A 13,141-nucleotide genomic window follows, 5' to 3' on the forward strand; every position below is an offset into this window, starting at 1 on the left:
GTATCTTGGAAGCAGGGTAGAAATTAGAATAAGGATAGCAGTGGCAAAAGAGGCATTTTATAAGAAAAGGAGAATTTTCTGCAGTGAACTCAGGAAAAGACTCATAAAATGTCTTGTCTGGAGTGTTCTTCTGTATGGCGCTGAAACATGGACTCTGAGGAAGAAAGACAGAGAAAGGCTGGAGGCTTTTGAGATGACATGGCAGAAAATGGGACGAATAAGTTGGATGGACAGAGTAAAAAATGCAGATGTACTGAGAAAAGTGGGAGATAAAAGTCAGTTACTAGATGTAATAAAAAGAAGAAAAAGAAATTGGATTGGGTATATATCAAGAAAGAATGACGGACTGATAAAAACAGTTTTAGAAGGTTATGTAGAGTGGGAAAGGAAGCAAGGAAGGAAGAGATTTCATATACTGGATGATGTGATGGACGGTACAACATACAGGAGCCTTAAGAAGGAAGCAGTGGATCACAGAAAATGGAGAGGCAAAGGACCTGCTAATATAGCAGAAAACTGATGATGATGATGATGATGATAGGAAAAAAAAGGTTCACTGCTAGACGTTACCTAAGATCCTGTGAGCGATTAAGTGCTGTTTTACCAATGAGTCGATGTGAGATAACTCTGTGGAGATTTCTGGTGATGGCAGACATCTATAACATCAGCTCCTGAGCCTGTTGGGTGCTTTGTAGAAGTAGTGAGACTTGAGTTGTCAAATCTATAGATGTAGACACATTGAAATGAGCAGCAAAGATCAGTCCATCAGAAGCTTCGAAAGCACATGAAGAAGCACTGTTTACCTGGGGCACATCACAAGTGTGCACACAGAAAAATACCTCTTTGTCATTTGAAGTAAGCCATGCCAGATTTGACAGAGAGAAAATATGGTCCAAGTAGACAATGATAAGCAAGTTTGTTGAAATGAGCATACAACATCAACTCTCCTTCTTTGGAGCATAATTACACCACAGAAGAAATAGTTCACTATTAAGTTTCTGTCTTTGAAAGATCAGATGGACTGTCAGCCACTGAAAACTGAATCACAGTTACTAGAGTCAGAGTACAGGTTCATAAGAAACTGATTGAGTCTAATTACACAAACACTGCATTGGACCAAAATTCATAAATTCCAGATGTCTGTGCTGTAGAGGCCAAGTCTCACAGCTTGAGGATGACTGTTGGCAGCCCCACATAACACCAAAGGTGAAGATCCCAGACAGGTAGACCAGCATTGAATGACAGGTCACGGAAGGATTCCAGAAGAGTGATTAAGGAGCTGTGGCAGCAGTCATCATAAAGTCCAGAGAGAGCTTGTTTGTGCAGAACTGACTGGCTGTAGCCACACATCAGCCTAAAAACTGTTGAGACACCAGAATACAGTGAGACCTCTTTTCGAGTGTGTGAGTGAGTCCATGCTGACTATGCCGTCTTGGTGCAATGCTACTGCTGCCCATCGGTGAACTAAGTGCTGGGAACTGCAGTTGTGGTGTTCACCATTGTACCAGTTTCAATTTTGGCATAAGCCACCTGTAGTGCAGTGCTGTTATGCTGGAGGGCTGTGAGCCCAAAGACAGCAATAGCCATTCTGCATTTTTTACCCTCTCTTCTTTGACCAACATCAGTTATTTTTCTGCCCAAATAGCTAAATTGATCTATAGTTTTAGTGTCTCATTTCCTAATCTAATTTCCTGAGCATCACCTGCTCTAATTTGACTAATTTCCATGACACTTGTTTTACTTTCGTTGATGTCAATCTTATATCATCTTTTCAGGAGGCAATCCATTCTGAACAACTGGTCTTCCAAGTTGTTTGGAACATCTGACAGAATTACAAAGTCACCTGCAGATTTCTTCTTCTTGAAAACTGAGGATATTTTACCTCTCTTGGATATTTTTTGCACGATATAGAATAGTTTTGTCATGACTGGCTCGCCCAAGAATCTCTATAATATTGACCTCAAGTTTGTTTCTCTTGTACAGCCCTTCTGGGTTTTCTTTCCACCTTTCAGCTTACCCTTCTTTGCTTAGTGTTGGCTTGCCATCTAAGCTCTTGATATTTACACAGTTGGTTCTCTTTTCTCCAAAGGTTTTTCTAAATTTTCTAGTAGACAGCAACTTCCTTTCTCCTAGTTATGAATGCTTCTACAGCTTTGCACTTATTGTCTAGTTACTCCTGCTTAATGATTCTGTATTTTCAGTCACTCTCATTTTTAAATATATGTATTCCATTTCACCTTCTTCGTGTTCAGCATTTGTATGGACACAATTGTAGTGTGTGAATAAGCAGACGTTGCCTGTTATTTCTCAAATTGTTGAACCGTTTACCCTATATAACATAGTGATTATTTTACAAAATGCCATAAAGAGATGACAGTTCCAGATGCATCACAGTTTCTACCAACTATTTACAGAGTACAACAATGAGCTGTAAAAATTAAGTACTTCATCAATTAAAAATTCTTTACATCACACTGTAAAATGCATCTGCAAACAGTTCATACTTTTCACATGTTTTATTTGAGTATACTTTACTGAAAGGAAGTGTGCTAAGATAGTAGCAATAAAAATTACCAGTAGTCTTAATTTAACCAGTGTATAATAACTGTATTTTGGCTGTTGCCTAAGCTGTAATTTAGAAATTAGTAGTGAAGGTTTTGGATTTGTGTGTGTGTGTGTGTGTGTGTGTGTGTGTGTGTGTGTGAGAGAGAGAGAGAGAGAGAGAGAGAGAGAGAGAGAGAGACCCCTTCATTGTTTTCATCTAACAGGTTTTAACTCAAACAGGAATGGTCATTTGGTCCATGTAACTATGTAATAGTGCTCCTTTGTGTATTTATTTCACTTCAGAGTGAAGTTTTTATTTAAGAACTGATTTCATTTCAGCTTCTTGGAGAAGAGAGGTTCAAAGCTATTGATAAAATTAAGACTGTTGGATCAACATACATGGCTGCCGTTGGCTTGATGCCTGATTTGCGTATCCTGGATGACGATGATGATGCAAGTGCAGGGTATTATCTCAGCATTTTAGTAGAATTTGTGTTTGCTATGCGTGAAAAATTAGTGAACATAAATGAAAATTCATACAACAACTTCATGTTGCGTGTCGGTAAGTTTTTATCAATAATCATTATAAAGTTTATTATTAGTTCTTATTGGTTCTTCTCACCGGCACTTTAAAATATTTGGAAAGAGTTGCATATAGTTACCTGAGAATGTGACTTACTAAATTCTTGACACTTTATTTTCATATGAAACAATCACAAAATGCTTCAAAGCATTTGCTGGTTTTAATCTACATTAGCCATACTCTGTGACAAAACATTACCTGGTGTTGGTGTCACCATTTGCTACTTTCATTTTGCAGTTCCAGTGATTTTGTCTCTGTGCTACTGGGGACTTTGTAGCGTTAACTGATGAGAAATTAAACACCATTTACAATCCATTCTTTGCTACCTAACCACCATAGGGCATGTACATAATTTTAAATTTGTGTGTGTGTGTGTTATGTCCCACATTTCCTCCTGAACTGTTGGCTATATTTAAACCAGTCTTGGTACACATGTCACTTAGTGCTTGGAAAGAACCACTGTGTAGGTAAAAAAAAACCCTACCTGGAAGGGAAAAAAGGGGGGAGGGAGAGAGAGAGAGAGAGAGAGAGAGAGAGAGAGAGAGAGAGAGAGAGTAGATCATGACTTGTAGATATCTAGACTATATTCATGTAGTATTTGAAAATGAGAGCACTTAGTGACTTGGAACCAGCTTTACATATAATTTCAAAACTTTACAAGATTTTTCTAACTGACAGCCCCTGCAAAATGAAAGGATAAAAAGTTTATCGCTTACTGAATTTTCACTGTTAATGTAGTAAAACTGAAGCATCAGGCATGACCTTTTGTTATTATGTATTTACCAGTAACTCTGTTACAACACATTTTGCAGACATTATTCTTATATACCATTGAATGTACTTGCAAAAATATATCAATGTACAACACATTCCTCAGGAGTTATGATGTCATAAACACTGCAATATGTGAAAATGAAATTGTGGGAACAAGTTTTGCAAGAGATACAGGTGAAATGTGTGTATGAAAATGTGTGAAGTATGTTGAATTTATGTGAAACATAAGTGACATATGTACACAGTCAAAACTATGGGTAAAAACTCCTCCTAAACCCCTGGATTGATTTCGACAAAGCTCTGTATACATATTACTTACAATGTGGAAAGAAGTAGTGTGCAGGTAAGAACCAACAGGCTCCTTGTGGTGGGGGTGATAATGTGGAGCAAGAAAGGGGGAGGAGGAAATAGAAAGACAGAGAGGGGGAAGGAGGAGATGGACACAAGAGGAGTAGGAGGAAATAGACAGAGAAGGAAGAGAGGAGGAGCCGGACAGAGAGAGGGTCAGGAAGAAGAGATGGGGAGGTGGAGATATGGACAGAGACTGGGGGAAGGAGGAGATGTGGACAGAGACTGAATTGAATCAAATTGCTGAAGTTCAATAGTTCACTCAAGACTTTGTTGTTGTGGTCTTCAGTCCTGGGACTGGTTTGATGCAGCTCTCCATGCTACTCTATCCTGTGCAAGCTTCTTCATCTCCCAGTACGTACTGCACCTACATCCTTCTGAATCTGCTTAGTGTATTCATCTCTTGGTCTCCCTCTATGATTTTTACCCTCCACGCTGCCCTCTAATGCTAAATTTGTGATCCCTTGATGCGTCAGAACATGTCCTACCAACCGGTCCCTTCTTCTAGTCAAGTTGTGCCATGAACTCCTCTTCTCCCCAATTCTATTCAGTACCTCCTCATTAGTTATGTGATTTATCCATCTAATCTTCAGCATTCTTCTGTAGCACCACATTTCGAAAGCTTCTATTCTCTTCTTGTCAAAACTATTTATCGTCCATGTTTCACTTCCATACATGGCTACACTCCATACAAATACTTTCAGAAACGACTTCCTGACAGTTAAATCTATACTTGACGTTAACAAATTTTTCTTGTTCAGAAACGTTTTCCTTGCCATTGCCAGTCTACTTATTGTATCCTCTCTACTTCGAACATCATCAGTTATTTTGCTCCCCAAATAGCAAAACTCCTTTACTACTTTAAGTGTCTGATTTCCCAATCTAATTCCCTCAGCATCACCCAACTTAATTTGACTACATTCCATTATCCTCGTTTTGCTTTTGTTGATGTTCATCTAATATCCTTCTTTCAAGACAGTGTCCATTCCGTTCAACTGCTCTTGCAAGTCCTTTGCTGTCTCTGACAGAATTACAATGTCATCGGCGAACCTTAAAGTTTTTATTTCTTCTCCGTGGATTTTAATACCTACTCCGAATTTTTCTTTTGTTTCTTTTACTGCTTGCTCAATATACAGATTGAACATCATCAGGGAGAGACTACAACCCTGTCTCACTCCCTTCCCAACCAATGCTTCCCTTTCATATCCCTCGACTCTTATAACTGCCATCTGGTTTCTGTACAAATTGTAAATAGCCTTTCGCTCCCTGTATTTTACACCTTCAACCTTCAGAATTTGAAAGAGAGTATTCCAGTCAACATTGTCAAAAGCTTTCTCTAAGTCTACAAATGCTAGAAACGTAGGTTTGCCTTTTCTTAATGTAGCTTCTAAAATAAGTCGTAGGGTCAGTAATTGCCTCACATGTTCCCATATTTTTACGGAATCCAAACTGATCTTCCCCGAGGTCGGCTTCTATCAGTTTTTCCATTCGTCTGTAAAGAATTCGCGTTAGTCTTTTGCAGCCGTGACTTATTAAACTGATAGTTCGGTAATTTTCACATCTGTCAACACCTGCTGCTTTCTTTGGGATTGGAATTATTATATTCTTCTTGAAGTCTGAGGGTATTTCAACTGTCTCATACATTTTGCTCACCAGATGGTAGAGTTTTGTCAGGACTGGCTCTCCTAAGGCTGTCAGTAGTTGTAATTGAATGTTGTCTGCTCCCGGGGCCTTGTTTCGACTTAGGTCTTTCAGTGCTCTATCAAACTCTTCACGCAGTATGATATCTCCCATTTCATCTTCATGAAATGGGAGATATCATACTGTGTGAAGAGTTTATAGAATAAAAAATCACCTTAACAGAAGTTCAGTCATTGATAATGATTCTAGCACTCAGAGTTCAAAACATTTCTAATTCCTGAACTGGTACACATTGAAATATCCCTAAGTGTGGAGTAGCTGCACACTGAAATAATTCTATGTCTCAATCAACAACGAAACTTACATGGCTGGCCATCCATGCAAACCTTACAAAACACAACTTTACCAACAAAAACACAAATATCAAAAGATCTACCAACCATTCTCTACCTGCCTATTTGAAAAACTTGGTCATGTGGATCACCCCAAGGTTCAGTGGAGTAGCTTACAAGTAGACCGCCATTCTCACGATTACATATATTAAAACTTTCATTTGTTTCAGACATACAGTACATATACTTCTAGCTAATTTGCGGTCTGATATTACATTATTAAAATCTGTACATTGCTGAATGAACAACTTATATTTAAACTTCTTGTATATTTTGTGTAGTAGGCATTTGACTGTGTAAATCACAATATTCTTTTAAGTAAATTACTGTAGAATACTACAGTGTAACAGGATATGCTGCAAAATGGTTCAAATTGTATATATCTGACAGAAAACAAAGGCTGTCAATAAGAAACATATGTGTATTAAGCTATCAGTCATCATCCGACTGGGAACCAGTAACATGTTATGTCTCCCAGTGTTTCATCTTAGGGCCCCTACTTTTCTGGTGTATCTCTATGACCTTTCACCAGTAACATTACCATGTGTCATGTTTGTTTTGTTTGTAGATGATACAAACTTTGCAGTGAATAGTAGATCAAGTACAGCATTAGAAAGACCAGCTAATGAAATTTTCATGAACATTAATAAATGGTTCCTAGCCAATTCCCTGTCATTAAACCTTGAAAAAACATACTATATGCAGTTCAGAACATGTAAAGGTTTCCAACTGTATACGCCTTAAATATGACAACAAGCAGATTGAAGAAGTTGACAGTGTTAAATTCGTGGTATTACTGTGTGATAATATATTTAAATGGGAGGAACATCCCAGAGAACTGCTGAAGCATTAAACACATTTCTGTTTACATTGCGAATGTTTTCAGACATAGGTGATATAAAAATAAAAAAGCTAGCATACTATGTGTACTTTCATTCCATAATGTCATCCAGGATTATTTTCTGGGGTAACTCAAAAGCCAAGCTAAAGTTTTCTGAGCCCAGAAACGTTCAATCAAATTATTTGTGGTGTGTACCCAAGAACGTACTGCAGTAGGCTGTTTAAGGAACTGGGGATACTAATTACTGCTTCCCAATATATTTATTCCTTAATGAAATTAGTCATTAAAATGTATCTTTTTTTTGCAAACCAACAGCTCAGTTCATGGCGTCAGTACTAGAAATAAGAATAACTTTCACAAAGATTTAAAGTCACTTTGGTTCGGAAAGATGTCCACTATTCAGAAGTACACATTTTCAATAACTTGCCAGCAGCCATACAAAGTTTAAATAACAACTAAGTTCAGTTTTAGAAGAGTCTAAAGGATTTATTGGTGGCCAACTCCTTCTACTCTACTGATCAATTTCTTAGCAGAACCGATTGATGCATGTGTTACTAATGATATCGCATAATGTGCATGTTGCTTGCACTCGGACTTCTGTGCAAATTTTGTGCAGTATAATGTGAACATGGTAAATAAGTGCTGTAAAATGTTTTTTATGCTTGGCTACAGTAGCGCAAGAATTATCATATCAACATAAGTATACTGAACATTTAATATGTGATGACAACTATTACATACTTTCAAATGTAAACAAGCTTAAGATTTTCTGAACAATTCCACATCCATAAGGGAAATTTAAGTTTGGATCTGTAGATGATACATTAGCAGATCTGATCTTATACTGTAAATATTTATTGTGTATTATTGTTTTCTGACATGTCCACATCCTAGAGGTTCTTCTCATGAAGGATCAACTGGAATGAGAAGTACATCTAATCTAATCTACAAACCTTGTCTGGGAGACCGAAATGTCCAATGAATGTATAGTGAGGGCATTGCTGCAAACACCCTAACCTACACTGTAAACAGAACAGTTAAAACCTAGTAGAGTTCATATCTTTATTCAGCTTGCCACTCCAGTACTGTGACTCATATGCTCTCATCTTACAAATATTAACTTATTGAAAAATCTTTAGTGTGCATGTGGATAAATCTTGGCTCTGGCATTATTTCAAGAATTGATTAGTAAATTATTTCTAGCAATATGTGTATTTGAAGAACAATAATAGAACCATGATATTGTTTAGCTGACATAAAGTCCTATCCAACTGTGTTTATAAGCATAGGTTGCATATCTATAGCATCTATCAATTTTATTTACAATTTTCAGTATGAATGTTAAAAACTCCATTAATAATTAATTCATACAGATGGCAAAACTGTTAATGAGTTTGTCTCTTTATTGAATTTCTACACTGTCTTTGGATTTTCTGTAGACTGCCTGGAGATGGTTTTTTGAGTTTTTAGTGAATATTCAGAGCTTCAGTTTTAGCACAGTCCAAACCAGGCCACTTTGTTTCGTGTCCATATTCATGTGGTGGCAGTTTCATCATCCACCATGGGATTTTCAAGTGGTGTTTAGCCATTCTGATACCCCACCTCCTCTCACAACTACTACAATGCCCCATGCCTTGCTGCTCGGTGCCTGTTCTCGTACCTGGCTCAGCTCCTAAATTGCAACGCTCTATTTTTTAATACTCCATTCATAATCTCAGAACTTTTTTTTTATGAATCTGTATTTACCAAGCTAAAGTTACCAGCTTCTGTCCACAAATTCTTATTAACGACCAGCACTGCTCTAAGAAAATGAATATACAGGGATAATACAGATAGTGGGTTTGAATATGATTTTATTCAATTCATGCACTCCTTGAAGTTTCAGTGTCAATAATTTGATAGGTGCTGAGTCATGATAGGCACGATAAAAAGATTCACACATGCATAGCTTTCAGCCATTAAGGCCTTTGTCAGCAGTAGACACACATACACGCACACGCGCGCACACACACTCGTGCAAGTGCAACTTGCACACACGTCTGCAGTCTCAGAGAGCTGAAACTACACTGCCATTTCCCAGCTCTCTGAGACTGCAGACGTGCATGCAAGTTGCGTTTGCGTGTGTGTGTGTGTGTGTGTGTGTGTGTGTGTGTGTGTGTGTGTGTGTGTACTGCTGACAAAGGCCTTAGTGGCCGAAAGCTATGAGTGAGTGAATCTTTTTATTGTGCCTATCGCGACTCAGCATCTCTGCTATATGGTGAGTAGCAACTTTCCTTCTCTGGTATTGTTACATTCCATCCTGGATTTTCCATTGTTTGATTTGATAAGTATGTTTGTTTTAATCTGTGTTTGTTTTAATCTGTATAATGACACTAAAATGTACACTATTTAAATACTCGGTGCACAGTCAAGATGGCAACTGCTGCTGCCATGATGTGGCTATTTTCATCTTTATAAACACCTGACATCACATAAAACTAATTGTGTTGTTGTTGTTGTTTTTAGGCTAAACACTGGTCTGATGCAGCAAGACATTTCATCTCTAATAACTACTGCAAGCTGTGTGTATTTGAAACTGTTTAATATAGTCAAGCCCGTACATGCTTTACTATCCAACCCCCCCCCCCCCAACTCCCTCCTCCCCCACCCCCACCCCTAACCCACATTTACCAAACTGAGGTTTGATGAATGCCCCAATGTGTCCTACCAGTTAACCGTACTTTTGGTCAAATTGTGCCATACATTTCTTTTCTCTCCACTTCAGTTCAGTACTTCTTCAATACTTACTGAATCTACTCATTTAATTTTCAACATTCGTCAGAAGCACCTCATTTTAAAAGCTTCTATAGTTCTCTTGTGTGAATTGTTTATCAGTGATTCATGTTCAACATTAGGAAATTTCTCTTTTTCAGGAACACTTATCTTCCTGTTACCAGTATGCATTTTATGTCTTCTCTATTTTCGCCATTGTCAGTTACTTTGCATCCAGATGACAAAACTTACCTACTACCTTAATCTAATTCCCTCAGCACTACCTGCTTTAATTCAACTATGTTCCATTACACTTGTTTTACTTTTGATGATATTCATCTTATAACTTCTTTTCAAGACACTGTCCATACCAACCAACTCCTCTTCCAAGTTCTTTGTTATATCTGACAGAATTACAGTGTCACTGGCAAGCATCAAAACTTTTATTTCTTCTTCCTGAACTTTATTTCCCAAATTTCTCCTTTGTTTCCTTCACTGCTATTTCTCCTTTGTTTCCTTCACTGCTATTTCTCCTTTGTTTTCTTCACTGCTATTTCTCCTTTGTTTCCTTCACTGCTATTTCTCCTTGGTTTCCTTTACAGTTTGTTCATCATATATGGTTGAACCACACGTTAGTGCTGTTCATCATCAGACAAATAATACAGCTGTAGTTGCTCCTTCCTCTTTATAAGGCCGGATCAGTCAGGCATCCGGACTGTTGCCCCTGCAGCTACTATAGTCATATGTACGTCTTCAAGTACTTCATGTGATCTTGGCTTCTCCCTTCCTGTGTGCTTACACCTGCGGTGCAGCTATCTGCATCATTGAGACATCTAAGCCGCCCAATTGTGGCAACGTCCATTATTCATGTGGGGTGGAGAAGGGGTGTGGGAGAGGAGGAGAGTTAAGGAGGGTTAACAACCTCCTGCACATGTTGCACTGCATGTGCAGAATGACAAACACAATGTGTTATTTGAAGGAATCATCATAGAAAATTACTTTTCAGATAAGATAGGAGTGTTCATAAAAATAGTTTATTCAGTTAATTGAACTGTATAATTTTATTTACTAATTTACCAATAAATACTAAATATATGTACAGCAACACAGATCTCTTATATTGTAACAAAAATTTATGTATTTTAGCATAGTAAACAAAAAAATGTAATACATATGCATTTTGCATGTGTAGTATATACAGATAGAATTAATGTTTAAAAAGTCTTTAATGATGGTCTGTCTAAACACACCTACCCACTTATGAGAAGCTAAGCCATGCACTTCTTTCAGAACAGATATCTAATACTTATCACTTTCATTTTGACCTTCAAACCATCAAAAGGCAGTATCTATACATGTAAATGCTTCAGAAGCGGGTGTTGTATTTTCACATTCATTTTCTGGACCACTAGTTGATGAGGTACTAGTGGCATCAGCTTTATCAGTGTCAAGGTTTACAATTTCGCTGTCTTGCATGATTTGGTGCACATGAGTGAGCAGTAGTTCACTTAAGCGTCTTTCAGTTTGGATAATTAACTCTTTACTGTGAAACTTCCTGACAGATTAAAACTGTGTGCTGGACCAAAACTTGAACTCAGGACCTCTACCTTTCGCGGACAAGTGCTCTACCAACTGAGCTACCAAGCAAGACTCACAACCCATCCTCACAGCCAGTGCCTCATCTCCTACCTTCCAAACTTCGCATAAGTTCTCTTGTGAACCTTGCAGAGGTAGCACTCTTGGAAGAAAGTGCTGCAGAGTGAAAATTTCATTCTGGAAACTCTTTACTGTATTAGGATGTCAATGTTGGAATACATGACTCTCCAGTAGGTACATTCATGAGAGTCTACTATGTTGTGTGAGAATGAATTGCTAATATCAGTCAGATCCTGATACGATGCCGTAAAGAGTTGCAACTTGCTTGAATTATTCAGAAATGAAAAACTGTTCACTTCCAAGACACAAAAATCTAGTATCGCATTACTACAGTTTCACAGGCTCACAGCTAGAATCATTCAACTTGTATGAATACCTAGGTGTAATAGATTGTAGGGATATTAAATGGAATGATCACATTGGCTCATTCATAGGGAAAGCAGGTGAATTAACTGGACATATTAAATACATACAGAGTAGAGCAACACAAAAGGGCAGAACTTTTTTTGGCCCATAGGAGAGCGTCACACTGATGCTGATAATCATGAAGTGCCAAATTATATATATATATATATATATATATATATATATATATATATATATATATATATATATATATATATATAAAAACAAAGATGATATGACTTACCATGCGAAAGTGCTGGCAGGTCGATAGACACACAAACAAGGCCTCACCTTCAGCCCCACTCCCAGATTCAACCAAACAGCCCTCGTCAAAGATTTACTGTCCTACACTCATACTCTCTGCTGGAAATATCACTTTGCCACGAAGAAAAATGATCCTAATCCTACTCCTAATGATCCAACTCCCCAAGACACTATCCAAATTGAACCCTGCCTGGAACAGTTCCGTCCTCCATCACAGTGGGACCCACCTCCTCTTCCTCAAAATCACCCTCTCCAAACCTTCCAGGAATTTCTGACTTCCAGCCTTGCTTCTCAAGCCTTCTTAACAAAACCTTAATCCTACTCCCAACATCACCACTGCTGAAGCCCAAGCTATCTGTGATCTGAAGGCTGACCGATCCATCGTCATTCTTCCGGCGGACAAGGGTTCCACGACCGTGGTACTTGATCGTCGGGAGTATGTGGCTGAGGGACTGCGTCAGCTTTCAGACAACACCACATACAAAGTTTGCCAAGGTAATCCCATTCCTGATGTCCAGGCGGAGCTTCAAAGAATCCTCAGACCCTTAGGCCCCCTACAAAACCTTTCACCTGACTCCATCAAACTCCTGACCCCACCGACACCCCGCACCCCTACCTTCTACCTTCTTCCTAAAATTCACAAATCCAATCATCCCGGCCACCCCATTGTAGCTGGTTACCAAGCCCCCATCGAACGTATCTCCGCCTACGTAGATCAACACCTTCAACCCATTACATGCAGTCTCCCATCCTTCATCAAAGACACCAACCACTTTCTCGAACGCCTGGAATCCTTACCCAAACTGTTACCCCCGAAAACCATCCTTGTAACCATTGATACCACTTCCTTATACACAAATAATCCGCACGTCCAGGGCCTCGCTGCGATGGAGCACTTCCTTTCCTGCCGATCACCTGCCACCCTACCTAAAACCTCTTTCC

The 13,141-nt window shown here is 38.5% G+C and overlaps 1 protein-coding gene across 1 annotated transcript in view; it reads left to right on the forward strand.

Moving 5' to 3' along the window:
* The window catches only part of LOC126252611 (Ca(2+)/calmodulin-responsive adenylate cyclase), a 370,372-nt gene that overhangs the window by 281,142 nt on the left and 76,089 nt on the right, over positions 1-13,141 (forward strand). The window contains exon 19 of the mRNA XM_049953514.1: positions 2,884-3,106. Coding sequence (XP_049809471.1) covers positions 2,884-3,106 — 223 coding nt within the window. The remainder of the gene's footprint in view (positions 1-2,883; positions 3,107-13,141) is intronic.

This window comes from Schistocerca nitens, chromosome 4 (assembly GCF_023898315.1).
Source record: "Schistocerca nitens isolate TAMUIC-IGC-003100 chromosome 4, iqSchNite1.1, whole genome shotgun sequence".
NCBI lineage: Eukaryota > Metazoa > Arthropoda > Insecta > Orthoptera > Acrididae > Schistocerca > Schistocerca nitens.